This window comes from Seriola dumerili, unplaced genomic scaffold (assembly GCF_002260705.1).
Source record: "Seriola dumerili isolate Sdu_G_001 unplaced genomic scaffold, Sdu_1.0 BDQW01000025.1, whole genome shotgun sequence".
Taxonomy (NCBI): domain Eukaryota; kingdom Metazoa; phylum Chordata; class Actinopteri; order Carangiformes; family Carangidae; genus Seriola; species Seriola dumerili.
In genome coordinates this window covers 15,535,848-15,558,298 of record NW_019174280.1, presented here as the reverse complement: position 1 = coordinate 15,558,298, position 22,451 = coordinate 15,535,848, and the positions used below count along the sequence as shown (strand labels likewise).

Below are 22,451 nucleotides of genomic sequence, written 5' to 3'. Positions count from 1 at the left end.
CCTATCCGATCTTTTTCTTTTCAACAAAGGCGATAATTCTGTTCAGTGGTGAGATAATCTAATCTCTCTGCCACGGAGACCACATATCCCAGCAAACCTTCAGATCAAAGCCTGCCAGGGACTCCTCAACATGGTGTCCCTTGATCGCCTTTTCTACCACAAAAACAAAATGCCCCCGAAGAGTGTGTGAACTGCCCACTCTGGGAAAAATGGAAAAGAGACTTTAATGCCTTGAGCAACGCAAGTAGAGTTCCTTGACACTCTTGTCATTGATACACACCCGCATTTGCTGTCTACGCTCTCTGTGTGAGGCAATGGTCTTCAAGGATGGGTGGTCCGTCTGGGGCTGAAATCGGACGTGTGTGTAGGGGTGTGTGAGCTCCCTTTGTGTCAGGGGAGAGGGGCCTTTGTTCTCTTAACCAGGGAGGTGGGACCAACAGATTAAGCCTTTAGAAGTGCAACCGACCACCATGAGGGCACGCCACAAGGGAGAATGTGTTTGCATGTTGTTGTGAATGCGTGTGTGTTTATATGGCCCGGCATGTACGTATGCCTGCACGCATGCACAGTGTGTGTTGTGGAATATGAGTGGAAGTAGTAAAAGGAGAGAAACAGGGAAAGAAATCGACACAGAGACTGAGAGAAGAAGTCAGAGCGGGCATTTGTACCCATTTGCATGCGAATTAGCATGAGTTAGTGAGAATCTGATGCAGGTCAGCAGGTCAATAGTTCTTATCCATCTGTCCTTCTGATGGCATGCCTCCCAGGTCAGTTTGATTCCTCTGTGAGGGAGCTAATCTCACCCCAGTGCTCAGTGAGCCTCTACAGCGTCCTCTGATCTGCTCCTTCAAACCCCCCCCCCTCCCTGCTCCCCTGACACACACAACAAAATGGGCCTGAGCTCAGGGGAGGGGAGAGTCACACACACACACATACACACACACAAACATGTATAAATGCAAACACACACACACACACACACACAGACAGATGGATAGTTGCCTTAAGATACTAGTTTTTATCCAAATTATTCACATGAAAAGCTTCAGAATGAAATCTGTGAACTAATTTACAACAAATCAGTCAGGCACTTTATTGATGTTACTATTTCTTATACAAGATTTTTTATTTACGCCCGCTTTGAGCATCATGGTAATGATCGCCCCCCAAATAAAGATCCTAAAAACACTGCTGTCAGTGAGAGGGAAGCAAACCTTTCCTCAGACACTTTCCTGTTGTTGTCTGTGGTGCATTTCATCTTTTACAGACACCAAGCAGGTTATAGCATATGCTAAAAGATATTTTTAAATACTGTCTGACCCATGTCTGCAGAGAGCAAAGCTTTTGGGAATAGGACAAGCACACCATCTGTGATGTAGTCCTCCATCGGCCCTCTATCTTATGAAACAGCCCTCCTCCTCCTCTTACGCTCCACTTCTTGTTCCCTGTCTCTCTCTCTCTCTCTCTCTCTCTCTCTCTCTCTCTCTCTCTCTCCTTCTTCACTTTTCTTCCTCTCCAGCATTTCTCCGTCTGTCATGGCGGCTGTTTGAACAAACAAACACGCGAGGGTCCGCGGTGAGCCAGACGGCGTGATGTGGGATTGTTTGCTTTGGTTGCTCCCGTGCGGGAGAAAGTTTTCTTAAGAGGCACACAGAGGTCTGGAGCAGAACAGAGAGACCACAAAACAAATATTTACCCTCCTGCCTCCAGCGCCTGGGCCCTTTCCTCCCTTCCTCGGGTGAGGAACAAGAGGATGGGCCCACTTTTGGTTCTGGAGAGAAGGAGAAATGTGGTCCACAGATACTGGGAAGGCTTGACCCTCAACTTATTCACTGTGATTGGTTCTTGGATTACTAATTGATACCATTAATGCTGAACTCAACATGGAATGAGTGACTCCAGTATTTACACAATTCCTTGAATGAGAAAGACAAAACAACAGAGCTGTATTACTTTGGCTATAGTCTGTAACCCTTCTCACCTGGTGATTCCACTGGCAACCTCGCCAGTCCTGCTCTTATAATCTCTCCTCTCTCTATGTCTCCATTCTACGATCAAACACAAATCAACAGATATCACTGTCCCTCCAATGCAGCCATTAAGCTCAGCCTCTATCTGAATTTAAAGTGTGTCTCCCGTCGCTCCACTGCCTGTAAATATGCACATGTTTGACTGAGGGGTCAGCAAGGAAGACAGGAACTGGGCAGAAATGCCTACTTCCTGGAGGAGACAGCACCACAGGGTTGGGGGTGTGTGTGGGGTGGGGGTCTTGGGGTGCGGAGGGTTGGGGGGGGGGTTCTTTGCCAATCATGCGTGCAGCACAGAGACATTCTCGGATGCACGCCGTCACACATCAGAGATGAACAATAAAGCAGGGGAGGTGAGTGAGAGGGCGCTCACAGGAAGTGGATGATTTCACTTGTTGAGGTGCGAGGCCTGTGATGGACTGATATGCAGGTGTTAATATCCTGCAGAAAGGAAATAGTTGTACGCTTTACTGACCGCCGCTGAGCGTGGGGCTATCCTCAGGTTGGGCATGGAATTCCTAATGCTTGGTTCTTCTTCTCTCTGACCACAGACTACACAAAATGCTGGAGCAGTGGTAACTAATTGTCAGTGGCAATATGAAAAAAAAAAAAAAAGTTTTATTCTGTGCTCGTTCACAGAAACCACCCACCCACCAATATATCTGTTTAAACACTCCTTTGTTGATGTTCAGCAACATGGAGCACATGAGAAAAATGACAAGATCACCAGTGGAGCTGTAGCGCCCTCTTGTGTTATATTTGTAAATGCTCTTCTTTTCAACACCATAACATTAAATAATAAATGGCCTGTCACACTGAACACAGGTTTAAGAAATCCATACTTTTAAAGTGTGATTTAGGTTTTTACTTTGAATTCATAATTGTGTCATGAATCAAATGTGTTTATACATCAAGATTCTATGAATGATGAACTGATAATGAAAGATAACAGGATAAGAATAATACAAAATGATAATCTGATATACAGTATATCCCTTAGTCTACATTTCATTGATATTTGCATCTTAAACTTTTTCTACGATACTTTTTACCTTGTCCATGTCTGTGCTTCATGAGCACTTCATTGATTCGAGGTCTTGTAACCAGCACGTCTTTGGACTGTGGGAACAAAGAGCAAACCAGAGCACTTTGGGGAACACTCGTCAAACATGAGAAAAACATGCAAACTAAAAAGACTAGGCCTGAGTGGTGCCCCTATGGCCTGTAATGCTTTGAGGCACATACCTTGTTATAGCATCATCTCTGATTCAGTTCTGGCAGGGGACCATTACTGCACATCACCCCCATCACTCTCTCACCACACTTCTCTTCTGTCTCTGCTGTCAGCTATCAACTACATGCAAAATTTCTTTTTTGTTCTTTGTGAGCGAGCCAGCCAGAGTAGTGCAGTCGTGGTCATGGACACTTTGTTCTTTTCAAGGTGTGTAAAACTCATGTTCAAAACACAGCATAATGAAGGACAAATGCTAGAAGCAGTAGCAGTGGTAACACAACTGTTGATTTCCATCCATGTGTTTGTATGGGGGGGGGGGGGGTTGTCCTTCAACCACAGAACCAGGGTTCAGCAGGTCTTTGCGTCCTCGAGCCCTGCTGATTTGTCCTTTGATAAGACGCTGAATCCCTTCAGCTGCAGGGGGGGGCGGGCTGATCTGTAATTAATCCTGACCTCTGATCACCCAGGAGGATGGCAAACAAGAGTAGAACTTCCTGACTGGGATCAATAAAGAACCTTAAGGTAAAAGAGAGTAGTACCAGTAGCTGGTAGCTATTTCTGCCACTAGGTGTCAGCTCTGTTTTACTGTAAAACTGCAGCAGATCAGGCAAGAGTTAAGAGATTGCTGCTTTAGTAAATCCAGAAAGAATAAAGATGCTATAGAGTCAGTGGAATAATACACTGGCATGAGTTTTTGAACAATAACACACTTTTTCACTCACGACAAGTTTTCACTTTGCTTTAATCCTTTAGGAGCCTCTAAATGTTTGACTGCTTACGCTGGTGTGAAATGAAACCTGCATAATGGTCAGCCAGATGAAAACAAAAGACAAAAGTTTTCTCTGCAAGATTGCCCTGATTATAAATATGTTTGTGTTTATATTCCAGACCCAGTCAATACCTTTAACTGTGCTTGAGATACAGCATGGGCAAGAAAAAGAAAGTGAGCCCGTTTTTTATTACCTGCATTTATGTATAAATTTAGTCAGATCTTCATCTCTCAGTTACAGAAATAAACAAATAAGATCAATTTTTAAATGATAACACACAAATCATTGTGTTGTTCTTGTCCATATTGAAAATATCAGTCAAACATTCACAGTGTATGTTGGACTCCCTCGGCTAACTGGAGTCAGGCGTTAGCAAATGTCAGTGGAACCAGATTGGAGGTCTGGGTTACATCTACTTTGACTTACAGTATAAAAAAAATAAAAAAAACACTCAAATATTTAGAGTTTGCTGTTCACAAGAAGAATCTGCTGATGTGAACCAGGTCTTGCAAAAGAGAGAGAGAGAGCGAGAGAGCGAGAGATCTCAGAAGACTTAGGATCAAGAACTGTTGATTTGCATAAAGCTGAAAAGGTTACAAAGTCAAAGAGTTTCTCAAAGAGTGTAGATATTGATCCGTCCACAGTCCGACAAACTGTCTATAAATGCAGATGGTTTAGTTCTGTGGCTACTCTCCCTAGAAGCGGGCGCCCAGCTAAGACGACTCCAAAGGCTTAAAGCAATCTTTGGAGCTGCAACATCTCTTGTTAACGAGTCTACCATACACAAACAGGGGAAGATGAATTCCAAAGTTTATCAAGGTATCTTCCAGGATAATGTCAGGGTGGCTGTTCACCTGCTGAGGCTCGGTAGAAGCCGGGTGATGCAGCAGGACAATGACCCTGAACATCAAAGTAAATCTATTACAGACCGACTTCAAACAAACAAAATCCACCTGTTGGAGTCAGAGCCCAGACCTCAACCCCGCAGAGATGCTGTGGAATGAGCTGAAGAGAGATTTTCACACCAGATACCCTCAGAATATGTCTGAACCTAAGCAGCTCTGTAGGAAGAATGGCCCAAAATTCCTCCTGAACATTGTGCGGCGTCTGATCCGCATCTTCTGGAAGAATTTGTTTGTGGTTATTGCTGCCAAAGGAGGTTCGACCAGTTAATAAATCCAAAGGTTCACTTGTTTGTGTGTTATTAGCTTAAGCGCATTGTGTTTGCCTACAGTTGTGACTTAGATGAAGATTGATCGCACTGTATGAGCGATTCAAAAAAAACAACAGGTAATTCCGAAGGGTTCGTTTACTTTTTCTTGCCACTGTTACATAGAAGAAAATGCAGGTTGCAGTCAGCAGCAGAGGAATTTCAGTTTCCTCTAGTCAGTAATCATTTTCATTGAATAGACAGGTAATCAGTGCAGACAACACTTATTAAGAACTGATTAACAACACCGTCTATCAACCAGCAATTTCACAGTCTCTCTCAGATGAATAATAGAGAAAATGCTGTTGTAAACATATTTCACCCTCAGTATTATGAGGTGATGATAAGAGCAAGATAGAAGACTGAAATTAGGATAAACACAATGATACTCATCTAGGTTCTAATAAATGAACAGGTGGTGTCGTTTTTTATCTCCATCGTCATGATATTTTTAATCAGAGCTCTGTCATATGTTGCTGTCATGTCGACGCTTGACCAAGATAATACAATGAAAAGTGACATATAGGATGTGTGCTTTCCGATTCTGGTTGTGCCGCTTTACCCATGAAACCAACTTATTCCGCACACCTTCGCCGAATACAATAGCATGTGTTAAAATGCCACAATCACACTCTCATTCATTATTAAAGAAAAAAGAAAAATGCCCTCGTTTACTACATGTTTCCTGTTGTCGGGTACAAGACGTCTGGGTGTTCTGTCGTAGACTTCCCCCATCTCCCGGGGAGTCAGCGCCCGTCAGACCGTTTTTAGGCAAAGAGGCCGCTAAGGAAGGGCTGTCAGCGGAAATGGATGCTTCCAGAGCTCATTAAAGGCCTGTCTGCGGCATGCCAGGCTCTGGAAGACAGAGCCGGAGATAGAACGCAACATCACAAAGGAATTCCATCCATCATGTTCCTCCATGACATTAATATCTGTCACACACCTCTGACAATGCAATACTGCACCCCTGGAGTGAGACATCTTTCTATCATTGAGTTGCACTGCATGCCAAGCAGGGTGCTCAAGTGTGCGTGTGAGCGTTGGAGTGCATGAGTCCCTGTGTACTTACACGTTTGTTTGAAGGAGAAAGGGAGGATTTATAGATGTATTACTTCTTCTGCCTTGTTCATATTATAAAACATTGACTGTGATATTGCTGCAAGTGTGTGTGCTTTTTCCCAGCAGAATAGTTTCAGTAGTATTCTGCACAAAGGCAGAGCTTTGAAAGCACAAACCACTCCAGGCTGTTGAACCAAATCTGGAATTTGGAGCACTACTCCAGGATGTTTACAATGAAATGATTCATAATGCGCAATATCACGGTGGAACAGCAATATTAAGGTGAAAGCCCTGTACTCAGCACATTATGGATTTAAATGTGAGTCCTTGCTGTAGGACGTGCCAACCCCATGTCCTGTCCCTTCACTCAGCTCTATGTGATGAAGCAGAAATGTCCCCAAAATCATTTTGTAAATTCTTTCTCACTGGCAGCCTCTTGATTCCCAGAGGAGAGATTCACTTCTGCGTGACTTTCTAACTCTCACTGATTCTGTGTCTTGCTCAAGGACACATCAACAGCAGAGACTGGAGATGGAGAGCTCGGGGGCTGCGCCGCCTCAGCTGTCAGGGCTGAACCCACGGCCTAACATGCTCACCTGGTATTGGCGACAGACTGCCGCACGGCATGGAGGATGTTCAAGTGAGTCAAAAGTCACAGCTGAGGATTACAAGGTCATATATTGTGCGAAACTGTTTTTCTTATAGTTCCATTTATTGTGATTTTTAAGTTATTTTAAGGATTTTGGGATCAGTTAACTAGATAAAGTTAAAACTGTACACCACCTCTAAGTCAAGTGTTCTCAAGTTGGGTCCAGAGACTAATGTTACCAATGCAACTGCAATTATATTACTATTTATCAAATATTATCCCAATAACAGACAATGAATTTATAAATTGTAATCTTGAATTTAAGCCTTCATATTTGCAAAAATGTCATATTTAATCCAGTTACATCCCAAAAAATGCCAAAGCATAACCATCACTGGCAACTTTCTCTTAGTTTGGAGGGCAGTTAGAAAATGCTGCAAATAAACCAGACTCAAATAAATCCTAGAGAAAACGCCAAAACTTGAAAAAGAAAGAAACAGATTGGTAATTGCTGACAGTCCTCTTCATTGTCTCCTCGTGTTCCCCGCGCCGTTAGAGTTGAGGTCAGTGAACTCCGAGCAGCTCCCTCAGGGCCAGACTCTGAAGCAGCTGAAGCCTGAACACAAATGACCCAGAGCTAAGCAAACTGTCTTAGGAGACATCCAGAGACGTGTTCTTTGATGAGAGGGCTGCTGATGAAATGACTGCATGCACAAATGTTGCTTATGGTGACTGAAATCCACCAGCCTGAAAAAAAAAAAATGATTGAGAAAACAAAAATGTCTGTAGGGGATGTTGCAACGTTTTAATGTATGTGATATAAGAGGAATATTCATTTTGTTTTCTAGGTCCTCTATATTATTTTTTATTATTGTTTTGAATAATATTGTTGCAGTTGGCACAATTACATGGTTTTCTTTTTTCTTTTAAAAGGATCCAAATGTTTTATTTATTTTTTGTTCGGTGCAGAGGTGCCAAATTAACCAAGCAAGCTGCTAAAGAAATAGACTTTGTTGTGGGATTTCATCCTCCTCCCGTTGTGCCCTCTCAGGGCACAACCATCACGAATTGTTTGCCATTTAACCTCCACAATAGATTCTCATCTCTGGTTTACCCGTATGCGTGCCCTGCATTTATTGACCCCATATACATTTGCTTTTACGAATTACTTTTACGAGTGTGAAGCAATGATGCCAGCGCTTTCTGCTTAATTTTTTCTTTGAACATAAAAGTAGAGATAAGTAGCCAACTAGAGTAAAATAACCACGGATTGGTTTTCCTTCTGTCTTTCCCAGGTTGTTGAATCACCAGCTGCCACTGATACAATATTGATACAATATTCATTAAGACTCATTAACTTAACTGGAGTGGAACTACTGTCTTTTTAATGACTGTATATACTGTTTGTTTAGCATCAATTTAAAATTATCTTTCAATAGACTTACCCTATGTTTTGTATGAAAAATCTTTGCCGCAAAGTAGCAACAATAGATGGCAAATTTAAAATGTACTCTATCAAAATACTATCATTTTTAAAGTGCCATGTACATGAGTTCAGGTTTTACAGTATTGTCATCAGCATAGAAACCACCATAAAACTATACAATACAACTCAAACCTGTATTCAAATAGAGTGGTTATGTGAATTTACTTTATCCCTGTCCACCACTGCATTTCTGAATGTAATATTTTAACTGCTGCTTAAGTCGTCGGATTTCAAGCTGCATTTCGTGTATGAAAGGGACCATCATTGACATTTCAATCTGACAACAGGTCAGTGAGTTAAACATTGATTGTGGGTAAACAATTTGCCTGTAAAAGATGTGCTTATTCTTTGTCAGTAGCATCTAATGTATTTGAGCCTCTTACCCTTTAACTCTTCAGGTACAGTAATGCCCCCCAGATCGAAGTCAACCGCTGGGGATGCATCTGAAATTCATGTTATGGGATCATTAGATACTTTATTCCCCTTGTGGCAAGCATCATGTCTCTTTCATGTATGAACCCTCTCTCTCTCTCTCTCTCTCTCTCTCTCTCGCTCTCTCTCCCTCTCCCTCTCTCTCTCTCTCTGTCTCTCCCTCTGGATCATAACCAGACTCAGCAGTTTTGTGCCGAATAATCAGCCAGTAAAACTGTAAATCAAGCCGCCGTAGATGGCTTTTCAATTGCGCACTGGTTAACCCCAAAGCAGGCCCACTATGAGTTACGGCAGTCACTGATAATACTGTATCTTTTCCTCTTGTTGTAGTGCTGTATGTTGATTGCCTGTATCCATTAGGATTTCTATCAGTTTTTTTTTTTTTTTTTGCAAATCATTTTCAGATACATCTTCTGTCAGCATCTTGTTGAAGGACATTTTGACATAGATTGATTGAACGTCTGTCTATGGATGTGCCTTTTTAAGAACTTTTTAAGGCTCCATGAATATATATATTCCTCCGAGTCTCTTACTCTCCCTCCCCCCATAGCTCCTCAGATTGCTGCAGCATCACAGGGCTGACTGCCTCTGACAGGACTCTCCTTGGACCTCTCCTCCGGGCCATTTGTCAGCAGGCAAGCCCCGCACAACGGAGTACAGATTGGCAGTTGACTGTAAAGCCGTTGAACGTGAACAAGCATAGGCACTGTAGGGGCTGTGAATGAGAAATAATACAGAGGCAAGCTGAATAAACATGATCCTCCAGCGTAATGACTCAGTTCAGAGCACTTCCTTGACAACAGAAGCCTGTCGGGTAAAAATGAAAACACATGCATAAATATTCTCCCTCGTTAATATTTTATCAGTTACATACCACATGAAACATCACAAAGTGATGAACCAGCATCCATGCGAGCAGTGACCATATGTTGTTCCACATTTCTTTTTCACTGTCTGTGAGTTGAGAGTGAGGCGCAGCTTGTTTGCTACAAGTCTCCTCTTCCAAGGTGATTAATCATAATTTCAGACATAACACTGAAGTGAAAAAAACACCTTAATTCTCCTGAGTGTTGTTTTGTTTGCTGTTCAGCACCCGTAAAACTCCTGCAGCAAAAGAGGGTTTCATTAAACACCCATTTTGCAGTAGGATGCTGAAATCACAGCTGGTGTAAAAGCAGAGGTGACTAGTGTTTTTAAAGGAGAATGGAGATACAGCGGTTCTAATTAGACCACTGGCTATCTCAGCGGACCTCCTGTCACTGTCTGTGCCCAAACCCTCTCTTTAATTACTCACAGAGAGAAGAGGATGTCAAGTGAAAATAGCAAGTAGGCTCCATGTAAGATATGCTGCATGATTTCTGCTGTGGGGCAGCAGAGATTCAGACTACAGCACTGGGGAGGAGTCTCAGACATGCAATCCATCACTGAATGCAACTTTGAAAGAATTATTATAGTATTAGCATAAACATTTTTTTGAAAAGTTATTTTTATTTGAATTCATTTCATAGCTTATATTTTAATTTTTTTTCCAGCATTGGTCTATACAATGTCGGCTGGTTAGTTGGCCCATGTCTTCTGTCCTGAAATATCTCAACAACTATTGAAATCATCTACAGACATTCATGGTTCCCAGAGGATAAATCCTAATGATTTTGATGATCTCTTGACTTTTCCTCTTTTGCCACCATGAAGCTGACATTTGTGGGTTTGAGTGAAATGTCTCAACAACTGTTGGATGGATTGGCACAGATTCATGTCCGCCTCAGGATACATTTTTATAAAACTCCTGTGACTGTTCACCTATCACTATCATGAGGTCAAAATTTAAAAATTTCCTTTTTTTTAAACTTTCATTTATGACCACACCTGCAAAATCGTCAGCGTCAGCTGCACAATGTGATTAGAGCTAATTAGCATGCTAACATGCTAAATTTAGATGGTGAACATGGTAAACTCCTGCTTACTGCACATAACTTAACGCACCACGTACAACCTCTAAAAGCTGCATGGCTGTACAATCTTAATCTGGTCAAATCACCCATGGTTCAGACTTACTCTACCTTATAATCACGTTTTTTAAAAGCGTGTGCACTCTGTCTTATGCGTCTTTACTCAGTTATATTTAAAGTACAGTTTGTCTTTTGCATGTCCATGTTGGACAGCTCCGTATGGATATGCTGCTGCGGCAGGTTCTGCAGCCTTTGCTGGATAACTAGTGTGGAGATTTTCCAGGCTGACACCTGATGGGAGAAACCTTGTTCTCTGACACACCTGTGACACATCACGATTACCCACAAGCCCCAGAATTGTAAGTGTGTGTGTGTGTGTCTGTGGGTGTGTGTGTGTGTGTCAGAGGTAGATACTCCTCCACAGGGGGAAAAAACAGAAAGAAAGAAACAGGGAGAGACAGATAAACTAACACAAAGTTGATGTTTTCACAGTGAAAAAAAAAACAACAAAACACTGCATTCTCCAGCTTGGTGGTGGGTCGCACACCTCCACAGTTACCATGGTAACAGTCATCCCCGTGGAGAAGGGTTCTGGCTCAATCCCGGAGGCCAGTGTTTGATTGAATGGTTGTCAGGATGCAAGACGAATGATGACGTATAAGAGCACTATACTGACAGACGCACTTCACACAGAGGTGCAGTTAAGAGCAATAAAAGGTTTGTGTGTCTATGTGTGTGTGTGTGTGTGTGTGTGTGGTTGTGTGTGTGTGTGTGTGTGTGGTGTGTTGTGTGTGTGTGAGTGTGCGTGTTCTTGTAAGTGCACGCATGTGTGTGTATACAGCATGTTTTAAAGAGCGGGTCACCGGGGGGTCTAGAAGGATTTTTTGCTGGCCTGAGAAAAATATCAATGAGTCCTCACACACTCAACCACTCCTCATCCTGAAAATACACACATGCATATTTTATGGCATGAATTCTCTTGGAATAAACGTGTGCATCAATAAAAACGACCCCCCACTGTATGTTCATGTAACAGATATTTACTGCAGTCCCAATTTGCATGTGCAGCAAACATAAAAATACATTTTAACAATAATGTGCAAATGATCACAAAACACCATTCTCCAAATTGGAATACGATTGCTGTCGTTTCTGCTAACAATCTGAATCAAGCCTGTGTCTCGCCGACCTCTTGCTTGCACACACTAATAAGCAATACCAATAAATAAGCAACAACATATCAGTGGATGAACATTTTGTGCGACCTCAAGATGTGCCAGACACAGGGAGCTGCATTTAAAAGGCGCATTATCAAATGTGTGTCTCATAAGTGCCTTGTCTTTCTTGCCTTTATGCAATGTGAAGTTCATTTCCAGTGATAATTAAACCCTTAGCACATTTTCATCTTCTTACCTCTACTTTACATAATTATCCTCGGGCCACTTTCTACTGCATGGAATTTTAACAGCTGGATAGTGAAGACAAAGCTCCTCTCAAAGGATGTAATGTGTATGCAGACAAAATAGACTTTTCAGTTTTTGGTTATCGTCACTGGCACGTCTGACCAGATACGGGCACAGGGGCTTTCATTACGGCACTTTGATCTTTAGCTTTAAATTCAATTTGTTGATTATAATAACATTTAAACTCTCAAACCAACATAATGCTGTGAAAATAACATGAGGTTCTTTTTATTTATAAATAGCAATCAGCTGTTATTAGGTCATGATGATTCTGGCTAACATCCAGGAACACTGTCACAAGTAATTACAAGCAAGATTGCTCATGGGAAAACAAACCAGTCCAAATCAACACATATTACTAACCCTATCTCAAATGTACCCTTTGTACTGTCAGTAAGTGACTGCAGCAATAGTGCTTGCCAATTGTATAAGTGGTTCGCTAATGCTATGGTTAAGTTTATGACCCCCTAAACAGCCAGTTTAGCCAGTTTCATTAGAGGTGAGTGCGGAGCATTGAAAGGTCAAAGATGCGTTTTACAACATACAGCAGTTATACCATAGTAGTCTTTGTACATATTGTATACGAGCAACATTTCACGTATTAGCTATTACGAACGGCTTTGTACCTTCCTGCTGCTTTTAGCAACGACGAAGCTGCAATGTTCAGTAATAAATATATAAATACAGAGGTGTGCTGCGTATGTCTGTGTGTGCTTTTACTTTTATTCTAATGGGGAGCTGCCTGAGGTTTGGACCTCTGCAGTGAATACATTTGTCAAAGTGCGGTTAGGGCTGGTACTTTTCTAAGCCGTTAGTTCAGGGTTAGCAGTTGGGTTGACACTTTAAATGAGAAATAAGATATAGGTTATAGAGTAGATTAAAGGCAGCAGATAAAACGCATAAAGCAGAATGATTCTATTATATAATTATAACCTATTAGCTCCTGTTATATGACACTTTATATATTGACACATTTTATGTTGCATGCTGTATTTAAAAATATTTTTTACAAATGTCTTTGACATTTCTGTTTTTACAATGAAGGTGGAATTTGAAGGTGGAATGGAATATTGTTTATGGTGCATAAATTATACATTACACATACATATACATTTAAAGCAGGTATAATCAATATTTTCATATCAATGTGAAAGATGTCACTCATTGAGACAAACCCACAGACAATTGTCTTCCCTCAGCTCTTTGGAGTTGTATAGCAAACTTTCTGCTTATGGTTTTGGTTTCAGGCCCTCAACCTTAATGTGTTGGTGCATTGCTCTCATTAGTGCCGCTTTCAGCTGCAACAGGCAGCTGTTTTCAGCAAAAAAAAAAAAAGTTTTAAAAACCCATTGTATGCTGCCTGCTCAGCACCAAGACAGAGTTAGCAACCAGCCAGACATAGGGGAGCATTGAGCAACTAAAGAGCCAGATATTTCCCTCAGGATTTGGTGGAGAGCAACGTAGACCTGGAAGGAGACCGAATGTTGGACTTCTATTGTCCAGGTGACCTGAAGCACAACTGTAAATGAATGCTAATGTTGCCCCAAGTCTGCTGGATGTGTGAAAAGGCACCTTTTTGCTAACAAACTTGCCACCTTAGAAGGTGTTAATGTTCTCAGTTCGTTTCCACTGCCTCCAAATAGCCAAATAAATAAAGAAAGAAAGAAACATCAGTTAGTACAAGTTTTAAATTTAAGCATTTGTTAACAACTAATTCGTTTTTTCAGAAACAATGCCCATATTGATCTGATTAATCCACAAACTTTTCTTTAAAATTTCCATTAGAACAAAAGAAATTGTTCATATGCAAAGTGCTGACAGCATGCCTGTGAATTTTCCATGACGTACTTTGGCTGAACTATCCCTAACACTTCATCTTCTTGAATAAATATACCTTCAAACCATCAATAGGGGTGTCTATTTTAAGTGCTGCGTGACAATACAGCCTAATTGCATCAGTGACAATAAAGCTTATAAAGGTGAGATTATAGCTCATTATCTGGCAAGGACTTTTACTTAAAAACCGCTGTAAGACGACTGAATTATAGTAAGCAGAGTGTAATGTAGCACATGCACAAGACACACAAAAAGAAAACAAAAATCAAATGAGTTTTTTTCCCCTCAATTACTTACAATTATCTCAGTCATTAGGATCAAGATGAAGATCGTTTCTTGTCAGTGCCCTTGTACAAATCAGTGTTGACTACTAAGGTATACACTCATTCATCACCCGACCTCCACACGCTTACTGATAACTGCATCATATTCACCATCACACTGCTCCCTGCATTAATTGCATTAGAGTTGCATAATGATAGTGGAGGGCATCTGCGTCTTTGGTGCTATGAAATAAATGTAGTGAGGAGAAAGTAAGCGTGTGTATGTATTGAAGATGCCACCTAAAAATTGCGTTTTCTCAGAGCTCTGTCCATGTAAATGGGGCTGATGGTCAACAGAGAGTCTGCAGTCAGCTCCCTCACCACAGGAGGATGGAGGCACCAATGATTTCCATGGAGACAGGGACAGAGCGAGAGAGAGAGGGGAGAGAATGGGGGGTGTGGGGGTAGAGAGATAGAGGGAGGTGTGTGTATGTTGAGGGGAGGGGGGGATGATAAATGAGTCTACACCATGCTGTCATTTGTACTTTGGCATCCAGTCCAAAGCACAATTTAGTGTAAAATATTACGCCAGCCCCTTCAGATGACAAAGTTTAATGCTGATGTATGAACAGACAGAGACTATCCCCAGCTGCTATTGAACAGAAGGAGGTAGCCATTCTTCTCAAAGGGCAATTAATTAGCGCACACACGACCACTGCAGGCGATGGACACTGAAAAAGGGGCAACCATACTCTGCTCTTGTATGTGTAACAACAACGAGTCCATGTACTAATCAGGATTGGAAGAAAAAACAGACGAGAAGGCGGGAACCCGAAGAGTTCTGGGGCTCTAGAAGAAACCTTTTTGACACGATGCATCACATAATGAGAGATTAACTGTGTTTTTTGAAAAACTGTTTTACTTTGTTTTCACAGTACATCAACTTTCTAGAGAATACAGTCCCTGGCATGTAAAGCCTTTTTATCGATTTTGCACATTTTTCCTCTTCCTTTTAGAATTTTTACAGCTTAACTTTTGTTTTTATTTAGATAAATGAGAGAACAAGATTCTCTTACTTTTTCTGTGATGCCTCAGTCATTTGCGGGTCATTTGCTAATTATTTGTGAGTGAGAGATTCTGAGAGTAATTTTTTCAAAGCTTCTTTAATCAATATTTTTACAGTACATTAACAGTGATAAAAATTAACTTCTTTAATGTGAAAGGTGTTGCTCATCCACATGGAATTATTATTTGACTATTCAGTTTCCCTCAGCTATATGGAGTTTATTAGTGTCAAAAAATCACTGTTTTGGTTTTACATCTGCTTTCCAGGTTTGGTTCACTCAGGCTATGTCCACACTACTACGTTTTAGTTTTACAATCTATTTTGCCATGTTTACGCCTGGCACCCACGCTACTTTTACACAACTTTTGGAGACGCTGCTGGAACTGTTTTGGTTTTAGTTTGAAAACTCCGTTTTAGTCTGGATGGGCAGAAATGCAGGCTTTTGGAAACAATGACATAGATAGACACTCATGGTCCCTCTCTGAGTCTTATTAGCCTCAACTGTGGTGAATGCAATGTGGGCCACGTCCATACCAGTACGTTTTCATCTAAAATGTCTGTCCGTCCAGAGTCTCACACCTGAAAACACATACATGAGCATATACATACAAACACATACACTGGGCATGTGTGAGCCTGTGTAAACAGGAAGCAGATTGTCTACTCTGCAGGTAATTTGTTGCAAAAGATATTATGTATGTACTTCATTATCATATTGCTTTCATCACCTGAAGTGGAGGCAGATAAGACCCAACCCAAACCGAATGTTCTGTTCTTATGAGACAAATTATCTTCCCTATATAACCACAAGACCTAACCAGTTTCTAAAATAATTACTGGTGCAGAGTGCAGGGGCTATGCACTCACTCCTATCAGCCACATGCACAAGGCACACGTCAGCCAGTGTGAACAGGAAGCAGATTTTCAGCTGCAGTGTTAAAATGCAGAATTTAACTGCACAACAGATGCTAGCAAAGACAGCATGGTCAGCAACGCTTGTACTTCATTATCCTATTGCTTTCACCACTTGGAGGCAGATAAGACCCAATCAGGGAGCGACTGTGGGTGTCTGCATCATCTTTTCCAAAGGTCTCCGTTTTCACTTGTCCGGACTACAACGCAACCCCAGAGTTTTCAATCTAAAATGGGGCCAGCAGCGTTTCCAAAAGTCTCCCTGGTTGAGTGCTCGAAAACATCGGAGTAGTGTGGACGGGATGTAAAAATGTAGCATAAGAAATGCGTTTTAAAATGAAAATGTAGTAGTATGGACGTAGCAATGGATAACAAATTACAAGCGTTACTGATCTTGATTATTTTTGCTAGTAGTAGCTGTCACCAGAACGCAAATACCCAGTGAACTTTTTCAGGTGTGATGGTGTGGATGGAGATAAGTTCTGATATGGAACTAAAAGCTCATCTGGAACAATAGTGTGGATGTAGCCTTACTCTTGCTCTCGTAAACATCATTTCCAGACACATCAGACAACTATTTTCAGTAAAAGCAGTAGAATCTGCCCTACAACCAATAGCAGACACCGCTAGCTAATACACTGGAGTATAGCTACTAAAGAGCCAGATATTTGGTGGAAAGCAACACAGAGCTAAAAGGAGTTCAAATACTGAACTTCATCACGTGGTCAGAAACACAACACCCATTGAATGCTATTGATTCTCCACATCTACAAAGCTACTTTAGGCTAATATATTCACCCCATCAATTTTATTACTGACTACACTGACAGTATGTCACTGTTATTTTGTTTCCAGTTTGTTCTGTCTCACTGTGACGGCTTGTTCAGTCGAAGAGTTGGACTGACTGGTATGAAATGAATCTGGGTTGGTCCATGGACAACACAGGAAGAACAACAAAACAAATTCAGTTTACCACTTCAAACAGAAGAAGCTTTCATGTACCCAAATGGGCATCGGAATGTTCTGTTCTTACAAGACAAATTATCTTCCTTATATAACCACCAGACCTAAACAGGTTCTAGAATAATTACTGGTGCAGAGTGTAGGTGCTATGTACTAACTCCTGTCAGCCACTTGCACTCTGATCATGCTTTTTTAATTGCAGCGATAGCATGACAGATGCTTTTAACTGCCAAGAGGAAGCCAAATTTATGTCTGGATTATGGAATTCACTGCAGCTGTGCAGTTTCAGCTGTCACCCACCGTTCTGTAAAGGACAAGAAGGTGCTAACTGCTCCAGTTGTAAATGTTCGTTATCATCACAGCTTCAGAAAATGAAAATGGTGTTCAGTCTGAAAGATGTGGGATTTTGCATTGTTTTAGCCCACTATCTATCTATCTATCTATCTTGGTCTAAAGCTTGCTCAACGACACTTCAAACATTTGTGAGGATGTGGGGCCTTTAACCTGTTTTTACTGATTTAGGGGATATGATCTGGTTGACCACACTATCTGTTGAGCTTGTTTTACGGTAAAGGAGCTGAAATGAGCCACTCACAGATTTTAGAAACAGGATATGTCCCTTCAACCTATTGTGTACCAACACGTATGCATCCCATGTATGTGGAGCTGTACATCTCATCTCCCGCTATTATTTTTCTGTTCAAACCTGTGTTTTATTTCCAAACATATCTTGTTCTAGAATTTCTTTGGGTGTGTTCATCAGCGCCCATCTCCACTGTTAAGGTGTGTTAAGGTGTGTTAAGGTATGTTAAGGTATGTTAAGGTATGTTAAGGTATGTTAAGGTATGTTAAGGTGTGTTAAGGTGTATATATATTTAGGCAAGGAGATGCAACAAGCCAGGCAGAGGTTCACACAGTCATTCTGTCCTGCTGAGAGCTTCTTCGGGTGAGTCTCTAACACATGTCTTGTAATGTGCTCCAACATATTCTTGTAATTTAGTTTGCTATTACATAAAGTGACATTTTGTGAATCTGGAAAATATTCCAACTAAAAATTCTGATTTGTTAAATATAAAAAACGGGGGAAAAATGTTATATTTGTTTTTCTCAGTACATACTGTTCATTTTTATTTCATACACTATTTAAGAACATATTTTGATAATGCAAAAATTAGTCATTTCTTTCTCTTTTATTTTACAGTTTGAAGTTCCACTTTTATCTGCAGTCATGATCACATTGGTAATGTGCGACCTTTTGTATCATATTTCCAGTTTTTCAACATAAATGCATTTTTTTTTACATTTTCTATTCATTAGGTAATTTCTGTATATGTAGCCTACAGTTTGTCAACCTTTTAAATTTCTGTTTTCTATTACAGTTAACTGTTGCCCTTGTTGCGGGATTGGTTTTTGGTAGGTTCATATCAATAAATGCAATACCATGATCATTTGCACAATACTAATGACACTGCAATCTCTCAGCACTGTTCACCATCACAAAACATAACATCTGTCTGATTACCTTTACCAGAGAGCAACCAGCAGGACTCTGAATCACCAGCTCTTTCACAAATGAGTAAGTGCCTTCACTGTATTTTGATAAAAATTGATAGTGTGATCAAATTCACACCCAGTGTGCAGTATAATATGTGTGTGGAAACACCTTTGAAACTATGGTTTGCAGCAGAGCAATGCTCTGACTGTTGTGAAAACTGAATGAATGTCAATATTGAATCAGGTGCTGCAGCACTTGAACTGCTGTGTTTTTTTTGAAGCTGCAAGTTTTTCTTTTTCTTGAAAGGTGTTACCAAAGTAAGAATTTTCATTTGTCCAGTTAGAGATTTCCTTCAGTTGCAATCCTGACATTTACAGCACAAACTAAACCACTCAGCAGTTCACTTTGTATAGGTCTGATTTGTTAATTTGTTTTTCTGTTTGTCTGTTTTTGACTCAATTCAGGTTGCCCCTGCGACTATCCCACCAACATTCGTAAGAAGATTACACCTTTTGTTTTTACATTTTCATTGCATCTGTCTTAGTATCTTTTTTTTGTAAATTTTACTCATCTAGATGAAATTGCAATATGTGCAATTACAGAAAGGTTTCTAATGTCATGTTGTTACAATTTATCTCAATTTACATACCGTGGTCCAGGATGCTGGACAGACTGGTTTGACAGAGATGACCCAAGTGGAAATGGAGACTTCGAAACCCTCGGCCGACTTCGCAGTGAGAACCCAGGAAAGATCTGCGCTAACCCAATAGATATTGAGGCCAGAACTCTATCCGGGCTCAGTGTGAGTGCAGCAGGGGATGTGATTCATAAGTAAGTACTCTATGGATACAGTTAAATGTGTTTTATGTAGGGATTCATATTTTATTCTACTGAAAGTGTTATTATTATATTACAGTATTATTGTCACTGTATGTGTTTGTGGACCTGGTGAGACCAAATACAATATTTCCAATGTTTCCACTTTTCATGTTTTATTCTTTGCCATTGATCAGTCATGTACCTGGTAAACATTGAGCATCAGACACACCCAGCAAGACTATTTATTCATCTGAACAATTGTTAGGTGGTACAATACACAGATGTTAATTGGACATAATTCTCTTCTATTTAGAGACGGTCTAGTCATTTGGCAATTATGATACTGAATGTATATAATTTAATATGTTTTATACTACACACTAATAAAGCAAAACATGCAAATGCTAGACTTTGTGACACTGCATTTGGGCACAGCAGTGGTTTGAGCTAAATGCTAACATCAGCATGCTAACATGCGCAGAGAGATAATGGTACAAAACGCAGGTTTAAGGTTTCACCACCTCATTTCAGCGTGGTAGCATGCTAACATTTACTAATTAGCACTAAATAAACTGATAGCAATGTCATTAGTTTAGGTTAGCAGGTATTTGGTTATAAAGTATTGGGCTGATTAAAATTTGAGGCAATTCACTCAAATCCACAAACTCATAGTGGTTTTAGAGATACTGATATTACCATCCCTAAAAAAAAAATGCACTTACAGAAAGTGGATGCATCCATTATATTATATTTAGTAACTATACTCCGTGTCTCTTTTGTCAGAATGGACACAACTGCAGGATTCGTCTGCAGAAAGAGGGACCAAGCCACGAGGAGGTGCAATGATTATCGTGTTCGTTTCAGCTGCCATCCCCCTTTCTGTGGCGGAGGAGGTACTGTGTGAGCACATGCAGTTTTAAGCTGCTGATGCAAAGTGGATTTCCCTCTTCTCTTTTATTGTCCGTGTGCATAAGCATTCATCTAGAATGGGGCTTTTGAGATTTGCAGTTTACTAAGAGTAATGCTGTCTGTCTTTTATTGCTTCCCGCAGTGTGCTGGACCAAGTGGTATGACCGCGACAACCCCAGTGGAACCGGGGACTGGGAGCTTTTGACTGACCTGAGGAATGAAAACCCAGATGAAATCTGTGAAAACCCTCTTTTCATCGAAGCTGTCACCACTGACACAATGACCCCAGCCCTCGACACAGGGGAGACCTTCTCTATGTAAGTTGCATTATAGGGGAAGAACATAAAAGTTTACATGCAGTAGTTTACCTAACCAATCAATCACTACTTCTCAACATTAACACTTCTTTTCCAAAGTTTCCAAGTCATCAAGATAAACTGCCTGGAGCTACTGCTTAAACAGAGAATGGGAACTTTGTAGATGCACATTTACATTAGATAAGATGAAATTTTAATGAGCCCCATGAGGAAACTGGGTAATAGGCACATAATGTCTGAAACTTTTAAACCTAGCTGTGCCTTACTTTATTCTTGTGCTAACTGCTTTCACTGAGAAAATATGGTCTGTGTGTTCTGTGGAGGAAGAAACGAATGAATGTATCAGCGTATTGCTATTTCTTATTTGTGATTTGATTATTAGATTTGAGATATTTCACATTTAAAAAAGAACTGACCCCTCACATTAAGAGCAAAATAAGAATAGATAAGTGTAGATTTCATCTTTATTTAACCTAGCAGCAGTACCTTTACAAACCAGATAATGATTTTAAAATTATTTTTGAATAAAATAATGAAGGGTTATGGCAATGAGCCCCATTTTAAAACAAGAAAAAAAAAATCAGTTTGAATTTTTTTCTAATTTATTAACTACTTGGGAATCATTTTTCAGCTTCAATCCAACTGAAGGATTTGTGTGCCGCAAAAAGGACCAGGGAGATAACACCTGCCGTGACTACAAAGTTCGGTTTGGATGCCCATGCAGTGATAAAAGTCAAGAAGAATGCTGAGAGGGATGGGGAGAGAAGACGTTCCAATTCTTATCACTTTCATTTTTTTCTGATGTTTCTTTTCTTCTATTCTTCTGTTACTGTTCCTGATTGAAGAAATATGTAGAACTAGGTCTGTTTTTGTTTTTTTTAACAGCAGACATTTTTACTTGTCATAGTTGGAAAAGCACCCGTGTTACTAATAGCGTTAACGACGGCTCTGATCCATTCAAGTCGCCCAATGTGATGGTGAGCCAGCATGAATGACACCAGGACCCTGAAACTAAATCAGCTACATGGAGTTCAACGTCAAATTATCAAATTATCTTTGGTGGAAAAAGGGCCTATTAGGTGGTTTATCAGTTGATCTTTTCTTTATAGTTATTATGAAATCATTATCTTGTATGACGACTGTAGAAAACAAATCACCAGCATTAAAAATACTGATAAACAGCAAATCTCTTTTCTCATTAAGTTTCCACTCTACAGAGCTTATTAGGACGGCACTAATGGGCTCACAGGCTTACATGAAGTTGTGATTTGGTGTGAGTAATGCAGACATATGTCTTCTCAACAGATGGTGGGAAATGATACGATATACAGACAGTAGGAGGTGCTGGATAGCACTGCTGTTCAACAGCAATGCGGGAAATGTGGAAAAGTCAGTGAATCTAAATTTTTGTACCAAAAAAAAAAAAACAAAACATGCATGGCAATGCTAACAAGCACAGGTGCAATTGCATGTGTTTTGTCTCTTCCTTCTCAACTAACATTCTTCCTTTTTGTAGCAGTGATAGCTTTCAGCGCAGGTCTGGTGTCCTTACAACCTCACTCACTTCTCTCTGACCTAAATCACGCCTCTGCCATGTTTCCCTCAAAGTCAAACGCTCCTGATGTGAGCCTGCACCCACACAATCTCCTGCA

The 22,451-nt window shown here is 40.6% G+C and overlaps 1 protein-coding gene across 1 annotated transcript; it reads left to right on the top strand.

Moving 5' to 3' along the window:
• The first annotated feature begins 4,925 nt into the window (after positions 1-4,925).
• LOC111236861 lies at positions 4,926-21,548 on the top strand. Its single transcript, XM_022765741.1, has 7 exons — positions 4,926-5,164; positions 6,807-6,940; positions 19,219-19,248; positions 19,414-19,585; positions 20,357-20,466; positions 20,625-20,799; positions 21,431-21,548. Exons 1-7 carry the CDS (start codon positions 4,926-4,928, stop codon positions 21,546-21,548), a joined length of 978 nt encoding a protein of 325 aa, XP_022621462.1.
• The last annotated feature ends 903 nt before the right edge of the window (positions 21,549-22,451 follow it).

Coding starts and splice junctions, on each gene's coding strand:
- LOC111236861 (XM_022765741.1), top strand. CDS start 4,926: ATGACCCTGAACATCAAAGTAAATCTATTACAGACCGACTTCAAACAA. Junction 6,941..19,218: donor ACGGCATGGAGGATGTTCAA/GTGAGTCAAAAG, acceptor GACTCAATTCAG/GTTGCCCCTGCGACTATCCC. Junction 19,586..20,356: donor GCAGGGGATGTGATTCATAA/GTAAGTACTCTA, acceptor CTCTTTTGTCAG/AATGGACACAACTGCAGGAT.